Source organism: Ochlerotatus camptorhynchus, unplaced genomic scaffold (genome assembly GCF_037179485.1).
Source record: "Ochlerotatus camptorhynchus isolate MF236.1 unplaced genomic scaffold, CSIRO-AGI_Acam_v1.1 ptg000082l, whole genome shotgun sequence".
In the NCBI taxonomy this organism is placed as follows: Eukaryota; Metazoa; Arthropoda; class Insecta; order Diptera; family Culicidae; genus Ochlerotatus; species Ochlerotatus camptorhynchus.
The window spans coordinates 2,316,578-2,335,358 of record NW_027040572.1 but is presented as its reverse complement, the minus strand read 5'-3'; the positions used below and the strand labels follow the sequence as shown (position 1 = coordinate 2,335,358).

General features: G+C 38.8%; 1 protein-coding gene across 1 annotated transcript in view; it reads right to left on the bottom strand.

The window, feature by feature from the left end:
- Positions 1-18,781, bottom strand: part of LOC135698120 (organic cation transporter protein) — a 110,923-nt gene that overhangs the window by 40,729 nt on the left and 51,413 nt on the right. The window contains exons 2-3 of the mRNA XM_065217996.1: positions 15,612-15,825; positions 3,993-4,251 (exon numbers count right to left, since the gene is read on the bottom strand). Of these exons, the coding sequence (XP_065074068.1) occupies positions 3,993-4,251; positions 15,612-15,825 (473 nt within the window). The remainder of the gene's footprint in view (positions 1-3,992; positions 4,252-15,611; positions 15,826-18,781) is intronic.

The window sequence follows — 18,781 nt, the reverse complement described above, 5'->3', positions numbered from 1 at the left end:
TTCCTGTACTTGCACAAAGTTTTTGGAACTTAAGCTTAGTTCTATGAACATAAACGATGCTGTCTGCACCTTTTTAAAATCCATTGCTCTTAACCAAAGTTTCCTGAACCTCTATTTTCTAACAAGTTTTCTAAAATTTACCAAATCTTGAGAAGTTTCGTAAACTTCTACGAATCTCCGCGAACTTCTTAGAGTTTTTGACGTAGGATTACGTCTGTGATTTCTATATGGGGTACACTTTTTGAAAACCGAAAATGGAACATGTAACTAAATTAATGAAAGATTTTGAACGTTAATAACTCAGCTGCCCCTGGACCGATTTCAATAATTTTATCACCAATCGATCAGAAATATTCTTACGCATCTGCTAAATTTAAGACATTATCATTTTTCAAAATGTCACTATTGAAAATTGCACGAATGTGCAACTGTTGCTATGATAACTAAAATTATCACCGATTGCCTGCGAAAGCGATTTCACTAACACTGATTTCAAAGTAGAATTCCATTAGGTCTCACCACACGGTGTTTATTCAATCACCGCGTGGTGAGTAATGGTGTTCTACAGTACACAACGAAAGGCTGCCCTCAACCGCTGATCGCATTCAGTTTCAATCACCGTGTGTGGTGGTGTCCGGTCATCGGCATCAGCAGCAGTGCTTTCGGGCGTGGCGTTGAATATTGTTCTCCAGTACACAACGAAAGGCTGCTTGCAAGCAACGAGCTGCGCCCACATGAGCAGCCATAGAAGGAGGAAGTAGCCGCACTGCTATTGATCGGAATCAGTAGCTCTTTGTGAGCCGCTGTCGGGCATCTATGTCAAGCGCGTCATACTATAAAGTATAAACAGAGAGAATCAAACTCAAATTCCTATTCCTACGCAAAACGCAAGCTACTGCTGCAGTTAACAAATAAGATTTATCATATAAGACCACGTAGTCCTACGTCACCATTGTGTACAACCCCATAGGGCTGTCTCTTGTAGTTTTTAATTGCTACGTGATTCCATGGACTTCTACAAAGTTAGCTACACTTCTACGAAGTTCCCGAAGAGTTTCGCTGATTTGAAAAGTTCCTGAACTTCTACGGGATTCTCTGAACTATTCCAAGTCCATTGCACTTTAACGAAGTGCCCTGAAGTTAAAAGAGGGTCCAGCAACTTTTATGATGTTTCCTGAAATTAAACAAAGCTCTCTTTACTTACACGAAGTTACTCAAACACGCACAAAGTTCCCACTTCTTTGAAGTTTTCCCAATTTTTAAAAAAGCTCCCTGAATTTCAACGAAGTTCCCTGACTTTCTTTTAAATTTCTTTAATAGAAACCTACAAAGTTTCAGAAGTTTTACGAAGTTCATTGAAGTTAATGAAAAATCCTGGACGGACTACCAGAAAATCGTACCACTCGTGTCTATTCACGTGATCGATCACGTGTCACATTTCACAACAAATATTGCTCATGAAATTCGATAGTTACCTAAGACGGTTTTGAGGCTGAAAAATGCAACTTGTTATGTAAAACAGGTATTTGAATTATTTACAGATATCAAACATGAAACGTCAAGGTTAGTCTGATATTATCTGTCATCGTATAACGAATACCTGCTATTTAGTTAGGAGGTCACATAATTAGTGAACACTCAACAGCAAATCCGGCTGTATCCTTTAAATGTTGTTCTTCTTCTTCTCATTTTTCCTGGTTTTGACGCTCTTGTACGAGCTTTTCTCTTAAATTGATGTTCCAAAGCACTTCCACAGTTGTTAATTGAGAGTTTTCTAGGCCAACAAATGCATGAATTTCTAATGTAATGCCTGCTCTTACAAAGGGCTGTAGCTTACAAACAAGTTTTTACAGAATGAATATTTTTCTAAAAAATCTTCACGATATGATTTTCAAGGCGCAGTGCATTTGGGGAAACAAAATTTGTTCGAAAATTTAACTAACATAAAAATAACGAAATTATTAAAAAAAAATCCTTTCGGTGACCAAATTACAGAATCTATTCATGCACAAATCTGAGCGGCGCCGGTGGTGTAGTAGTAAGCGTGATTATCTCTAACCCCAGCAGGCCTGGATTTAATTACAGTCGGCGCCGCCGGGATGTTCTGAGGCATAACAACTCTGATCACGCCTTCCTTTGGAAGAGAAGTAAAGCCGTTAGTCCCCGGTTCATGAATTGATGGGTCAATAGGTAGGGCCCAGGTGTGGGAGCTGCCTCCCTGGCGTCAGTATTGGTGCTCAGCAAGGAAAACAAGATCGACGGAAAACAAATCAAGGAAAAAAAAATGCACAAATCTGTAATAGCATCTTAAATTTCCCGGCTGGGTTATTATTTCAAGTGAAATTTGGTGTAAAGATCAAATCAAAGCATATAACTATTTGGATATATGAAATCAAAACGTATAACTATTTGGAGTCACGTATGATTGAGGAAAAATCTCTGATCGTTGCACAAATCTCGATAGAAATCCAGCTGCATAAACTTTTATTGAATTTAGGTATCTCCGTAATTTTATAAACTCCAACGACGGTCGTTTTGATATCGAGATAAAAAGAGTTCAATGTGATAATTACTATTTCATTTTTTTTAAATAAATTTACTTGAAAGGCTCAATCACGTTAACCTTACGGAGCCGATTTTTCTGACAATCCTGATTCAGTCACTCAGCAAACAAAAGAGTATTTTCTTTTTTTTTTCGCATTGAGATCATTAAAATTCCAGATCAGTGTTTCTCGTTTGTCATAATCAGTTATTTACAGAGCCGCGAGCAAAGTAAGTTAATTGTATTACTGATTCATTCCCTTCGCACAAGATGATAAGAACAAGACGTTGCAACAATATCATTCAATCTTATATCCATTAATTGAACATCACACATGAGTGGTGGAAAAACTCATGTTTATAATTCTTGTTAGCCATTTTTATCCAGTCACGAATTTTACACGATGTTCAACATCAAATGCTTTGTTCATACGCCGATCGTTTCACATTCACAACGAGTCGGAATCGAGCACTGATGTGCTACCAACAGCTCACTGTACCACATACCCATATGTGATCAATGGTGCATGGTACAACACAACAGGTGTGTAATGAACAAAAAAGCCCCCCCTCTATTCGCGGAGGCATTCCTCTAAGAACGTATTCTCGCACATATGCTAATGAACAAGAACACATTTTATCTCTAAATGGAAGGTGGTTTGTCACATTATTACCGACCGTGTGGTGTGTACCAGTTGACAGTTGATTATGGTAATCGAATCTTGCGCGGTAGCCGCCACCACTGTTATTGTTTTTCAGCTGCCCCATCTGAAAAGGGGTTAAGAAATGTTATGCCCGTTACACCTGATCTGGGGAACTACTATGTTGAATGCTAATCAGTTTATGTCTCAATTAGCGTGTGCCGCATGCCGGAGGAATAGTAAGTAATGGGACATAAATCGTGATTTACCATTTCATGGAGACGCGTGGTGCTTCGTTAGCGATAAGCTTCCGTTGAGCTTCCATTCAGTTGAATATGTACGTACGTACATTACGTAACACTTATGTTCAATTCGAGCAATAAATGTTTCCGCGTAATTAACCTAAAATTCTATTAAGTACAAGTTCCACTGATTAATTATTCATTGATTCACCAGACAGGTTTTTCCAAATACCAAACGAGCATTTTTTGCCCATTGTTTTTCAATTTAAGCCGAGTTCTGCAATCTCCGAAACACCTGCCTTTTTGGGGCTAATTTAGTTTCGCACATTCGAGCTACTTGCTTTGTCCCTAAAGCCATTAATCAGCCGAAATAGCCTGAAGTGATTTGCTCGAGTGGTTATTCGGGTTATTGGTTCCAAACGAGATATCGACCGGCTTTAGATTCTATCGACAACCCCCTATGGCGTTCCTGTATCTATAATCGACCGTGGGATGCAAGACCGGTAGTTACGTAAGTGTTTATTTTTAAATTTCTGCTTGATTGTTGGAGCATATTAAAATCACTTACCCAAAATGTACATCATGGTGAAGCAGTTGTCGAAGGCGAATCCAACCAGAAACCGGCACAGTGCGAACTGCCAGAAGTTTCCAACGAAGGCGGTCGCCACACCGGCGACGAATCCGATTACGTTGCAACCGGCCAGCGCCGGAATGCGACCGTACCGATCGGCAATCCAGCCGAACAGTAGCCCACCGACGATGGCACCGACGAAGAAGATCGACTGCGACAGAGTTGAGAGGTACGCGTTCTCGCAGACCCATTCGAACTGAAAAAGGGAAATGAAAAATGGTGTTAATTAGGATAGATTTTTTTAGAAAATTTGAAGGGAGTCGGAGGTTTTCAAGGGAATGTTTTGTGTTTGTTTCTGTTGATGATTTTTTTAGAGCCACAAAAGGATGTTTCGCTTCCAAGGAAGGTTTACAGAAGCTAGGAGGACAGTATATCCCAGTTATTATAAAGCTTTGGAACCAACGCCTTAAGTTTGTACGCTTTTATTAGGCACTTATAGAACAAGAAATACGCTACTAAGATGATTGTCGTTATTAATTAAAATTATGTTTGTGTGGTAGGGTAATTCGCCAATTGTTGCACACTTCACATTGTTTACTGTGCAGCATTTGTCCATGACCATAACGTTTACCGATCATGTTGACATACCAACCAGTGATCATTTTTTGAATAATAAAACAAGTGTTTTTGATGTTAAGTATAAGAAATATTGTGATAAAACATGTTTTAAGTATTTTTGACATTATGCATATGATTTCAGGTGATTTCCTTATTTTTCAGCTAATAATCATCAGTTGTAAAATAAGTTATTACTAGCTCAAAATAAAATAAAATTATAAAATGTTTACAGGAAAATGTTGGTTATTCTTTTACCTAACGATCTATCAAACATGTAAAATTTACAGAAACAAATTATAATGTTGAATAATTGGATCACATTTGGACTCTTGGTCCTGGATTATTATCTATGGGATAACGCCTAAAGGTATGCAATGTTTTAAATAAAACAGCTTTTGCTTATAGCGAAGACAACAAATCAAGAAGACTGGCAACTTTGCCAGAATCCAAACGACAGATACAATAGCGCTGCGCTTGAGTGAAGGTGGAAGCAACGCATAGAAAAATGAGCAAATACACAAACCCTTCTTCTGAGGATATAATCTTTGCTATCGAATTCGTTCGAAGCATTTACCATTGTACCTGTCTCATAGCGTTCGTATGACAAAATAGAAGAGTTGCCAGTCTTCTTGATATGATGTCTTCGCTTATAGTTTCATCCTGTTGTTGACTGATTCAATAAAATGAATTAAATAGCTTCTTATATCGTAATTACACTACAGCGAATAGTTACGTTTAACATCTAACATAATCACTGAATGATTCTTCTTGATGAAAACATTGATTTTAGAATGCATTTAGCCATATTTTATGGCTGTGCAATTCGTAATTATAATAATAGAATTTCAATGCAAATGATGCGTGCAACAATTGGGCTCTGAGACGCATTCAAAATACTTATTATAAGGAAAGCTTTTACAAATATAGACTGCTGATTAGCGTGAGCAAATCGGTATTCATCTCTTTTGCCAGTGGTGGCGAGATGGTAACATGGAGTTTGGTAAAGGAGATGATCAACCCGATACGTGCCTTCCTCAAAATTGATCTTTGCTCGCTTGCTACTCTCTATACACAATTTTCACACTGCCGTGCTTTAAAGGAACTATCAACTCTGTACTTTCATCTCCTCATCTATCGTATAAAATGACCACTGTACGTCTGATATTTGACGTTAAGTATCTCCAACTTTGTAAATCTTTAATTTCACGCATAGAGTAATACAAACAAGTTTAGTAAAAAAAAAATGTTTATTTTAAACATGATTTCCAAGTTTATTTTAATCGTATTAAATATAAGAAAAACATATTTTAAAATTGATTACTATATAATTATAGATTATTTTCGAATAAGCGTTAGTGCATTGCAGACACCAATATGATTCAAACTAATCGTAAGCTCAATCATATCCGTATTTAGGAGCGACGCGATATCCCTTACTCAATTCGCTTCACCATTGGCCGTCTATGAAATTTTCGCTTCACAATACTTAAACGATTCCAAATCGGATCCTGACTAACCTCTCAAAATTTGAACCCATTTGGTGAGAAACTGAGATGGCACAAACCATTTGAAGTTTGTATAGGAATTACTATGGTAAAACCAAGATTTTTGTTCATGTCTATATAATAATTCACCATATCAGTCTGCTTCAAAAGTTTTCAACTATACTTGTAGTAAATTTTCCCAGCTACAACTTTGGTGAAGACCACTTTTTGATTAAATGCAAGGATCGAAAGTTATCAATGGTTCAATGAGCTGATGTCTTATGATCATGCTCAATCAACTGCTCAGCAGGCAACATTGGTGTTTCTGGGGCGTTGAATAGGACACAAAAATCATGGCTACTATGTCACACTGCAAAATACAGTGTTGCCTACAGAGCAGCTGCTTGATCATGTCATAAGTTTACCAATCTATTAAATAATTAATAACTTTTTCCTGTCTCGTTTTACATAGAAACGATCTTCAGCAAAGTTGTAGCTGAGAAAATTTTCTATACGAATGGTTATTGACCTGTTACGCAGCTCAATATGGAAAAAGACTAGAAGGCAATGAACAAAAAGTTGAGATTTTCCATAGTAATTTACATGTAAACTTCAAATGACTTGTGCGAAGTCTGTTTCTAACCAAATGAGTTGTAACTTTGGGAGGCTAATCAGGACCCGATTTGAAACCATTTAAGCACTGTGGAGCGAAAAAGTCAAATTTTGCATCAGTCTAATGGGCAAACTGAACAGTACTCTGGGACTTTTGCTTGCCAGAACTCCTAACCGATAAGGACGATCGATAGACGAGTCCCACAGGACCGTTACTGATCAACTTGACACACTCGAAGCTATCAGTTCTGGGAATACAGTTACACACCAACTGCGATTCTTTCACAATCTTCTAGATGCAAATAGAGCAATCGGTTCCCTCGGAAGAATTTTTGAGACAGGGTATCAATGCTGGTAACCGGCATTTGATGACCGTATAATGTTTCCACGTAGAGCATCTCATCCAGGGATCAGACCTTTACCGTCCGTATTCTACCGGAAAACCATCCCGGTAACAACGTCTTAATGTCCACTCAGACTATTCCCAAGCAACCAAAAGTTCCACATTCAACGATAAAACTCACTTTCAAGTTCTAAAAAGTTCAAACAGAGTTCCGACAGAACCTTCAATTTCCATAAAGTTCGAAAAAAGTTCTGACAGAACTTTAAAGTTCCATAAAGTTTAAATAAAGTTTCAAACTTTCAAGTTCCATAAAGTTTAAATAAAGTTCCGACATAATTTTCAACTTCCATTACGTTCAAATGAAGTTCCGACAAAACTTTCAAGTTTCACAAAGTTCAAATAAAGTTCCGACAGAACTTTCTTCCCAAGCAATCAAAAGTTCCGCATTCCACGATAAAACCACCTTTCATGTTTCATAAAGTACATATAAAGCTCCAACAGGACGTTCTGGCTACTTTGAAAGCTATAGAAATCACAAGAGGAACTTCAGGCTCCAAAAAGTTCCGATGCGTACTCAGTAGCAACTTGAAATTCAAAAAAAGTTCCAAAAAGCATCCCTAAGCACTTCTTAAGGAACTTCAGACAAGGCAGAACTTCTTAGCAACTTTAAAGCTTCTTAAAAGTTCCCTGTGGAACTTCTTAACAACTTGAAAGTTTCTAAAAAGGTCCGTCAAAGCCCACATGAAACAATCCGCACAAGTCTTTATTAGTAACAAAAATTCATGTACTTAAATATGAAATGATCAGTGGCTCAAATCTATATAACAGGTGTTCAATAAAAAATAAGATTTTTTAAAGTCATATAGCTACACAGCAAAAAAATGTAATATCGATCAATGTAATTTAAGCTGATGTAATAGCAAAAAGCAAATACAATATTACATCAATGGATGTAATTTTGTTCGCAAAATCGAAGTACATCGTACAACGTTATATTACACAACCGATGGATTGACCTGGTTGCAGCAGTTTGGATGTAATATTCAACAACATTTTTTTCAGCATAGTAAAAAAAAATTTTTTTTCAACGAATTCAGTATTTTTTTTAAAAACATAATGTTTATTCTTCAAAAAAACCTCAATGAATATTGAAGATGGGGCCCTGGTCAACCGTACGACGCAACTTAGTCGCGATGCTCTCACAAGAGCGCTGGACGGCACTGAAATCATTCTCATTTTTATTGAACACCCGTTATATAAAAATGAATTTCTGTCTGTCTGTCTGACCCTAATAGACTCGGAAATTACTGAACCGATCGGCGTGAAAATTTGTATGTAGGGGTTTTTGGGGCAGGGAATGGTTCTTATGATGATTCGACACCCCTCCTCTCTCTGTAAAGGGGGGCTCCCATACAAATGAAACATAAATTTCTGCATAACTCGAGAACTAATCAAGCAAATGGAACCAAATTTGACATGTGGAGGTCATAGGGGGTAGCCCCTTAGATAAAGGGGGGGGGGGCTACGTACAATATAGCATGCTTTTAATTTTTTATTGGCGCATAAACTCAAGCTAAAATTGAATCCCGAGCAAGGCCGGGCGCTCAGCTAGTATATCATAATTCTTTTATTTGTGCAGTGTATCAATATTCTATCCAAACATTAAAACAATAAAATTAAAGAGAAATTTCCTGGATTCGAACCCGTGTATTCGGCATGCGATCTACAAACGCTGACCACTGCGCCACAAGTGTGTTGAAATACCTTGTGGATAAACACCTGTGTTTCGTATTCATGTCAGTCATCTGGCACTGAAAACTCCAACAGGAGGCGGGAGAACAGCTAACTTTAATATATCTAAGATGGCGTAGCGGTTCGTGCTGGGGCTCTCACGCAAAAGGACTGGGTTTATTTCTTCAAAAAGCTCTAATCATGTCTGTATCCACAATAATTCGGACACATCAAAACTTAAGCAAAACACAAATTTCGCATTATATTTCTATTGTAGTTCTTTATTTCAGATTATGATTTTGCTGTCAAATTCTGTTTGTCGTTGCGATTTGGACTGTTTTTAAATTATACGACTTCAGCCCCAAACGCTGTTTTCGATTTTTGGGCAAAAGCAGGTGACATTCCTATTTTACGAGGCACCGTTCGAACAGAGAGATTCGGGTTTTCCTTCAATATCCTCTTCACCATTCGGTCCATAAGATGATCAGTACGTCCAATGTTTTTATCACTTTTCGGTTTCCTCGGTATTTTTTATGTTTTCTTACGAAATTTCACATAATTCTCGACCGTCAAACTTTCCGAAAATGATTTTACAAGTCAGGATTTGCATTACTTCCGCGCACGTGTTTTTCCTTCGTCACCATCTTGAACACTAAACATGGAATGTAAACACCAATCATAGCCTCCATTTCTGGAATATTAAATACACGATCATAGAGAATTTTTCTCACATACCTAACTGTTACACTTTTCAGAAATTTCTAAGACCAGGATCTTGATATTTGATTTCAATCGAAGTATAAGAAACTTAAGCATTTTTGTTAATCCTGGATCTTAAATTTCTGTGCACGGAATCTTGAAAAAAAAAATCAATTATTGAATTTACTACATTGTTTTACAGGAACTCATCTCTGGATATTTTTGCAAATTTGTCGCTATCAGGATTTTCCTCAATATGATTCTGACAGCATATCAAGAAGACTGGCAACTTTGCCTGAATCCGAGCGACAGACACAGTAGCGCCATAGAGGTAACTCTAAGACCAGAAGGTCCCAAAGAAACGTACTCAACTTTTTGGCTCAGCTCTGGTACTCTCTTCGGTCCTAAGCTAATCGATGTACCTAGCGATGCCCCCCCCCCAAAAAACTTAAGAAAATCCAAGAGCCCCTCATTTTATCTGTCAAACTTCCATGGCGAATCAAAACAAACATAATGTAGTACTAGAATTTATACTAGAATGGGATACGTTAATCGATTTGCTTGGGACCAATAGGCTAGTCAAGTAGTGAGCCAATTTAAAATCGTTAGTTTTCACCGGTTGGTAGCGCTGCGCTCGAGCGAAGGTGGAAGCAACGCATAGAAAAACTAGCAAATACACAAACCTTTCTTCTGAGGATGGAACCTTTATTATCCGATTCGTTCGGAGCATTTACCTTTGAGTGGCAGATGACGCGATTGTGTCTGTCTCATGCCGGTCGTTTGAGAAAATGGAAGAGTTGCTAGTCTTCTTGATATGTTGTCTTCGACAATAGTCTCGGAATTCTTTGCAGATCACTTTATGAATTTCCTCCAGAAAACTCTTGAAATTCACTCTTACCTTCGGATTCTTGTTTAATTTCTCTCCATAATTTGCCTTAGAATTCGACTGGGATATGCCTCGGAAATGAAATGTAAATTTCCATGGATTTCACTTCAGAATTCTTCTCAAAATGCCCTTAAAAGGTCTTTAGTATTCCTTTGGAAATTTCTTCTGATTCTCTTGGAGCACTACACATAATTTCTATGGAAATATGCCCAAAATTTTTAAACTACTAAGGAGTTATGATTTACAAAATATATTTTATTCAATTTTGTCTCCCATCCCGAATGCCCACACCACACGCGGGGGGGGGGCGGATACCCCTCACCATCCCTCTCCAAAGGGGGAGTTTGGTAAAGAGAGATGAAAAAACCGATTTGTACCTTCCTTAAAAGTTGTCCTAGTTCGCTATTCTAAATCTATATACAATCTTCACACTGCCGTACTCTAACGGAACTATCAACTCTATGCTTTCATCTACTCCATCTATCGTATAAAAATTACCACTACAGTCTGTTATTTGAAATTAGCATCTTCAACTATGTAAATCGTTGACTTCACGTAGAAGTAATACTAAAAACATATAGTCAAAGAACGAAATATTGTTGCCCAGGAAGTTGACGAAAGTCGGCCTTGACGTAAGTTTCGTCATACATCACGATGCAACAGGATTTGGTGAGCAACTTCCTGTACAGTTTCTGGGCGCGGGTTTGAAACTTTTTGTACTTTGTGAACATGTAACCCAGCACGCTGGTTTTCTGCACAAAACCGACTGATACCTTGGACTTTTTAGCGACATCTCGAGTTGACATTTTTGGACGGTTCTTGAGCTGTTGCACCACTTTCCTGACCATTGGACCACTTTTACGACCGCTCCCTTCCTTCTTTCGGGCACTCAGACGCTCCTTGAAGGGTCTTATCACACAGTTGTATTTGCAATTCCAAACTTGTTAGCGATAAATGGGACGCCTCTGGATTTTGATTGAAAGTGCACAAAAGTTTTTCACGACATGGCTGGAACTACTGTACGAATAACTATGAAACTGGACAGATGTAAACAATACACTATGAATATGATTTACTCTAATTTTTAGGCTTTTTACTCATACGGTTCAAAAGTTACAGAAGATTTTCGGTGTGCCATTTTTATCGAATACACCCTTTAGAATCGTATAAAAAATGATAGGTGGCCTTTTATCAGTGATCAAAAATTGTTGACAGTTAGGGCACAGACAAACAGACATAACTCTTAGAAGAAAATTCTTCAAAAAATATCGTCAAGCGTATTTTGCATGCGCACTAGCACCATCTATCATCCACATTCCCAAGCATTGTTTTGCAACCGGAGCATTCCTCGTTCATGCAATTTTTTCACTAGTTGCTTTTCCATCGTTCTGTCAACGCGTCAGCTGTGTTGAATAAAAACAAAACAGATGGAAGTCAGTGATGTCGGTTCTACGGAATTTTCCGTAGGTCTATAGAATTGATTGAATTCTGCAGAAATACAGATCCGTAGGAAAAATTCACCGAAGCTAAGACTTTTTTAGGTATTTGATTTGTTTGTTTTTTTCTTTTGCTGGAAACAAGTTTTTAAACGAGGTAATGCATCACTTAATAGTGCCCTTTCTAAATGTAGATGTGTCAATGTAATATGTATCAATCAATGATATTCATTGTGAAGTATTTATTTATTTATTTATTTATTTATTTTTATTTAATACATCCATCTGACAATAAGTCTTAATGAACCAGAAGCCATAACAAATACTAAATGTATCTGGAGTTAATAATACGTCTCTGGAATTGAGCAGCAGGTTCCCCAAACTCGAACAACTCTTCAACTGTAGAAAACGTGCGAATCATACTCGTAACAGGTTCATGTTGTCCAAAAGAAGAGCGGTGTGAGTCTTGACGCAATAGGAACGTTGAGCGTAGAAATCTGCTTGGCACACGAAAGTTCAAGCAAGAGAGTAAGTGGGTAGAGTCAATTTCACCACTTAATAACTTCGCGACGAATGTTGCCTGTTGAATTTGTCGCCGTCGTTGTAACGTGTCCATGCTTAGCAAGCGACATCTCTCAACATACGGAGGTAAGTTTAGTGGATCTCTCCAAGGAAGTTGTCTTAATGCTCGACGAATGAATGTTTTTTGGATACGTTCTATTCTGATGTTCCAGGAAAGTTGGTAGGGAGTCCAAACAACAGATGCAGTCTCGATAATCGGACGAACGAGTGAACAGTACAGTGCTTTTAAACAGTACGGATCCGAAAAATCTCTTGAGATTCTTGATATAAACCCAAGCTGACGATTAGCCTTAGTGATTACCATTGAACGGTGTAAGTCAAACGTAAGTTTAGGGTCCAGCATTACACCTAGGTCGCTTACTTGTTCTACTCTTTCTAGTACAAATCCATCAATTGAGTAATCGAATACGATTGGCGTTCTTGTGCGATTAAATGTCATGACCACACATTTTGATATACTGACGGAAAGCTTGTTTAAGCGGCACCAATCAACAAATTGGTCTAACATTGCTTGGAGCTGACGGCAATCCTCGACGTTCTTGACAACAATGTATAGTTTGAGATCATCGGCGTATATGAGCACACAACCACTCGGCAAGAGGAGCGTCACATCGTTGAAGAAGATTGTGAACAGCAATGGTCCTAAATTGCTGCCCTGGGGAACACCGGAGGTTGCAGCAAATGGTGATGAAGTGCACGAACCCAGCTTGACACGAAGTGTTCTGTTGGAAAGATATGATTTCAGCCAATCAACCAAACCATCCGAAATTCCCAGGCGAGACATTTTCCGAAGAAGAATACCATGATCGATGCAATCGAATGCCGCTTTCAGATCGGTATAAACGGTATCTACTTGAACCCTATTTTCCAAGTGATTTATACATGTTGAGGTGAACTTCAGCAAATTTGATGTAACTGAGCGTCCTGGCATAAATCCGTGTTGCGTTGCTGAAATGTAGCTCTTGACATGAAAGAAGATAGCATCGTTCACAATGATCTCGAATAATTTTGAAGCTGCAGATAGACTTGTTATGCCACGATAATTTGTCACGTCACGTTTGTCGCCCTTCTTATGGACAGGGAACATAAAGGAATGTCTCCATATTTCGGGGAAAACTCCTTGGTGCAACGAAGCGGTAAAGATGCGAGCTAGGGGATCAGCTAAAACAGCAACACAGCGGCAAAAAATGATTGCAGGTACACTATCAGGACCCGGTGAAACAGATTTCTTCAACTTCCTAACAGCTTTAACGACATACATATTGCTAACCACAAATGTACGCAAATCGATGAGACCCTCAGGAACATTGCAAGCCGCTCTTTCTACTTCATCTGCGTTGGCGGCTGAATCCGAAAAAACAGAACTGAAGTGGCGGGAAAATAGATCACACGATTCGAGCATAGAAGTAGACTCCAAATCGCCAAAAAATACGGATGAAGGAATATTCGACGATTTTCGCAAACTTCCAGAAGCTCTTGGGATTTCTACGTAAATTGGTCTGGACACGCAAGACATATGACTTGTATAGGGTTGAATTAAGCTTACGATAGGCGTTGCAAGCGCGATGAAAGTTGCGTTTCGTTTCAGAAGTTCGATGTCGGCGAAGTTTACGCTGCCAGGAATTTTTATCCCGTTTCAAAAACCGCAGGAGAGGAGAACTCCAAGCAGGAGATATAGGAGGTTTTCGTCTTGGAGTGTTATCGGTGAGCCAATTGCAAATTATGTTGCAAAATTGTGCTGCCATATCGTTGACGTCATTTGTTGCCAGAATACTGCTCCAATCACAGCTCATCAGGAACTCGTTGAGCATGACGAAGTCGATTTTTGAGTAGTCGAGCGTATGTTCACCAGCATCAAGGGATTCCACACGGTCAACACAATCGGATTGAGTTGGTAAGGAGAATAAAATCGGTGGATGATGCAAATCAATAGCCAGCAATGGGGACACCGCTTCGTTAACTACAATGTTGCAATCGGAATCACAGAAAACCAAATCTAGGATGCGCCCCAGGTGATTGCGAATAGAGTTGTATTGCCGGATATTCAGGAAGCTCATTCCATCCATCAGAGCAGCACTGGCAGCAGAAGTCGTGGAAGGATCAAGGTTTAAGATTCCATCATCAAGACAATCCCATGCTATGTGTGGTTGATTGTAGTCACCACAAGCAAGCAAAAGGTCACCATCTGGAGTTGCATCACGTAATTCACGAAGAGTAGCTAAATGGGCATCGATAACACCTACGTCCCGACTACGATCTGGAGGAATATATACAGCGCAAAGCACGAACCGCTTTCCGCGAATACAGGCAGACACACTTACTTGTTCCAGGTTACTACCATTAATAGTCTTTATCTCAACAGACTTGTAAACGCTGGCCACGGCAATAAGCACTCCTCCAAACTTCGCTTTCTGGCTATTACGAGCACTGCGATCGCAGCGAAATACATTAAAGTCAGTACCAAAAAGTTGCAGTGAGTTGATGCTGTCGTCAAGGCCCGTTTCTATCAATATGATGACATCGTAATTGCAATCACATACCGCTACAACCAGGTCGTCAATTTTGGTTCTTAGACCACGTACGTTTTGGAAGTAAAGCCAAACATCGTTGTCACCAGCAATTCCACAACTGTTGTCACGAGATGCCGGCGTGTAGGAATTTTCGGCGCGTCCCGACATAGGTAGGGGACGTTCAAGGCGTTGTCCATGTTGGTTATTGAACATCCATAACTGGTAAAAGTTGATAGAATATTACAGTCATCAACATGATTTGTTCTCGAATTCTGTGTACATCGTACAACGTTATGTTAGGAACGGAATGACTAATGTGCAGCAGTTTTTATGTAATATTCAACAACTTTTTTTTTGTATTCGTCAAAACAATGACGTGAAAAAGAACTGGCATCACTGATAAGTTCGAAATGTGGTGGCGTGCGATTTTCGTTTTTTTTCCGGAAGAATAGCAAACGGCCTATTGTCCTTCGGCATAATGACCCAGCATCATCATGTTTGATGGCAGGAGATCAAAACAAGCAACTCTACTCCTGATTGAGAACCCGTTGAGATTAAGGTTGAGGCACTACATGACTTCTTCATTGGAATTTCTTGAAAACAACCTGGTTCTACAGCACACTATTGTTACTCCAGGTTAATCTGACTAGCTCTTTCGGCAACACAATGCTTATAGGACAATTTATTACATCAAAATTAAACAAAAAATACTCACATCGGTAGCCGCCGTCCGGTACGGCACATCGGTAAAGTTGTACTCCCAGCCGTTTTTGCAGGACTGGGTTGGCCAGGATGGGTCAGCCTTGCGGATGTTGTTGGCTAGCACTTCGGTGAAGTTCACGGCATACATGGCGCACTTGCTGTAGGAAGCCGTTCCGTCGTCAAACTCAGTTCCATGTTCGTAGTGAACGGGAATTGCTAGGGCGCGTCTGAAAATGAAACCGGGAGCAAAATGCCAAACATGAACAGAAATTAATGGAATGTGATCACGATAAGTAGATACCGGACCCCCGCAACAACGGTTAGAAACATCAGAAGACATATTGTTATAAATTTGATCGACAAACCTGTCCGGTTAATTTATTCAAACTGTCAATTAAGGTATTCGTCATCATTGATCATTGCAGCGACACGACCAAATTCATGATTTGGCACTTTCACAAAAAGTGGAACCTCATAAATCGTATTCCAGGTGGAACCACTGCGTGTCTGGGCAATAAGTGCTGACACCGCCTCCAAAACCTCCTCCGCGGAGCTCCGGATACAACGAGTTTCGGTTTTTTTTATTTTTTTCATTAATACATTTTACCAGACAGCCAGATCACAGATTATGACTGATTTAGACTGTCAGCAGCTGATTTACTTCTTTTCTATTTATATTATGCCTTAGGCACAAGTCTGGTTTCTGGTTGAGTCTAAAAATACTAATTATATAGTCTTATTTTAATAATTCTAATTAAGCACACTTTTTTCCATTTGCAACAACAATCGCGGTATGTTCCGGTACGACGATTTCCTATTCTCACAAACCAGATCAAATTTGCGCAGTGTTACGCAATCACAAAAGTGCTCGCACACGGGTTCGGCTTCAGTTATGGCATTGAACTCTGAAGAGCTAGAATCGTTCCAACCTTCAAGTACAACCCGTTTTACCGCGGTAGCAAAATATTTGTCCCGAAGGCTAAATAGTGACGTCACTCGCCGTTCTTTCAAATATATCTAGAATAGCTGATTTACAACTTTCTGCTGTTTTGAAGTTTGACTTTGAGGATTGAGGATGTGTGTACCTAAAAGGTTCAATTAGCTTCGCATGGGAGGGCCAATTTAATGACCGTGAAAATCAGGTTCTAGGTACGGCTTCTGTTGCTTCTTTTTCTTTGCTGTTTCAGAATTTGGCATTTAAATTGGGACGTTCCAGCAGGTAGGGGAAGGTGTCGGTAAATATGTGGGGATAAATTAAAAGTGAATGTTTCTGGCTTGTTGACTGGAGCTGATCCGGTGCACAGGAATGTTCAAGGTTGAGTGTAGACGAAGACGTCCCTTTTAGCGGGATGTTTTGGTTGTATACACATCCGCATTGGTTAAACACATCGCGATGGAGGAACCCGTACAAATTTTCCGAATATGGTAGGTGTACCGAGAGTGGTTCTTAGGATTGTTTCTTGGTTGGCGAGTATTCATTTCGTCCCCAGTGATGGATCGCTCTCTTGAGATTTATCATTACTTTTAACTATATAATGCTAACGTAAAATCCAATTGAATTTTCAGCTATCCCATCGTAAAATCGATAGTTTAAGGTGATTCCTCGTAGAGTCCACAAATGGCCGCCGTACATGCACTTCCACTTTGAATTTTCAATTACACAAATCTCGGAAGTTAATGCCCCATTTCACCTGAAATTGCTACTTCATGTATGCTGCAGTACAGCAAACGTGAAGTAACAGTTTCAATGTGGTACGTTTCGTGGAAGCTGATATTTGTGCATTTAAAGTTTCGAAGTGGTTACGAGAATAAGGATCTCACAGCGAAACACCTTAATGCTATTAATCTCACTATCAAAATGCAAAATTTCCCCACGATAGAGCCACACTCTGTGTTTTCACTGAAGCTGCACTCGAGAGGGAGTGAAAACATAGAGTGTTGCTTTGATTTGCGGAAATTTTAAATTTTGATAGGGCGATTAATTTAGCTACTTTTTGCTTGATCATGCCATTATTCAAAATAGCAACCGTCTGATGCGTTGCTACCGGGTTGCTAAATTTATGAACTCACTACTTCCCAAGATGCGGATTGCTATTTCCCCCACCTGAATAGCAACCTGCGGTACGCAAGTAGCGTTATGGTAGAGGTTGGTAAGTGTGCCTTATTTACTCATTGGTACGGTTGCTCTTAGATTATCAATCTTGTAAACAATTAATAACTATTCAATTTGATAACGATTTTCTGCAAAGTTGTAGCTGAGAAAATTTACCAGAAGAGCTATAGAACTTTTTAACATTGCAATATGGAAAAAAGCTAGAAGATAATGAACAAGCAATTAGGTTTGCCCATAGTAATTTAAATATAAACTTAGGCTAATCAGGACCCAATTTGAAACCGTTTGAGCCCTGTGGAGCGATAATTTTTAATTTTGCATCAGTCTACAGTATATGTTTACGATGCACTTTGTGAATGCCCCTGTTACACCTAATCGGCATTAGCCATAATATACGATAGGCATAATTGACGTTAGGCATAAAATCTCATGCTATTTTGCATGTTTTTCAAATAAACGGTTCTGTATACTAGGTGGGGTGAAAAGTAACCTCCTTGGGAATGATTTTTTTTATATTTTTTTTTTTAATTTTATCCAATATAAAGCAAGGTTGCAAATACTCATTTCAGCTAACACAATGTTTTTTTTTAATTATGAAATATTTAGATGCTATGATCATATTTTGAATTGGTAAGATACAAGAAGAGGTTGCAAAGAATGTATTTGACATATTAAACCTGTTTATTGCACTTCATGAGGGTCACAATCAGCGATTTTTCACACACTCACTCACTCACTCACTCACTCACTCAGCGATCAGCAAATTGCTGATTGTGACTCAATGAAAGCAAAATTTACAGATTTTATGTTTCAAACGCATACTTTGTAACCTCTTCTTGTAAGTTACAAGTAAAACATGTCATCATACCATCTTTTGGTTTTATTATTTCGAAAAACATTATTTTAGCTGAAATGAGTATTTGCAACCTTGTATAAAGCTATGTCCATTTAGAATCCGGAATAGTAAAATCATTTGTATCTCAGTAACGGGTTGGCGTAAAAATAAGGTTAATACAACAAAACAAAGGTAATTCACTGCACTTTTAGGAAAAAATATCAATACAAATCAT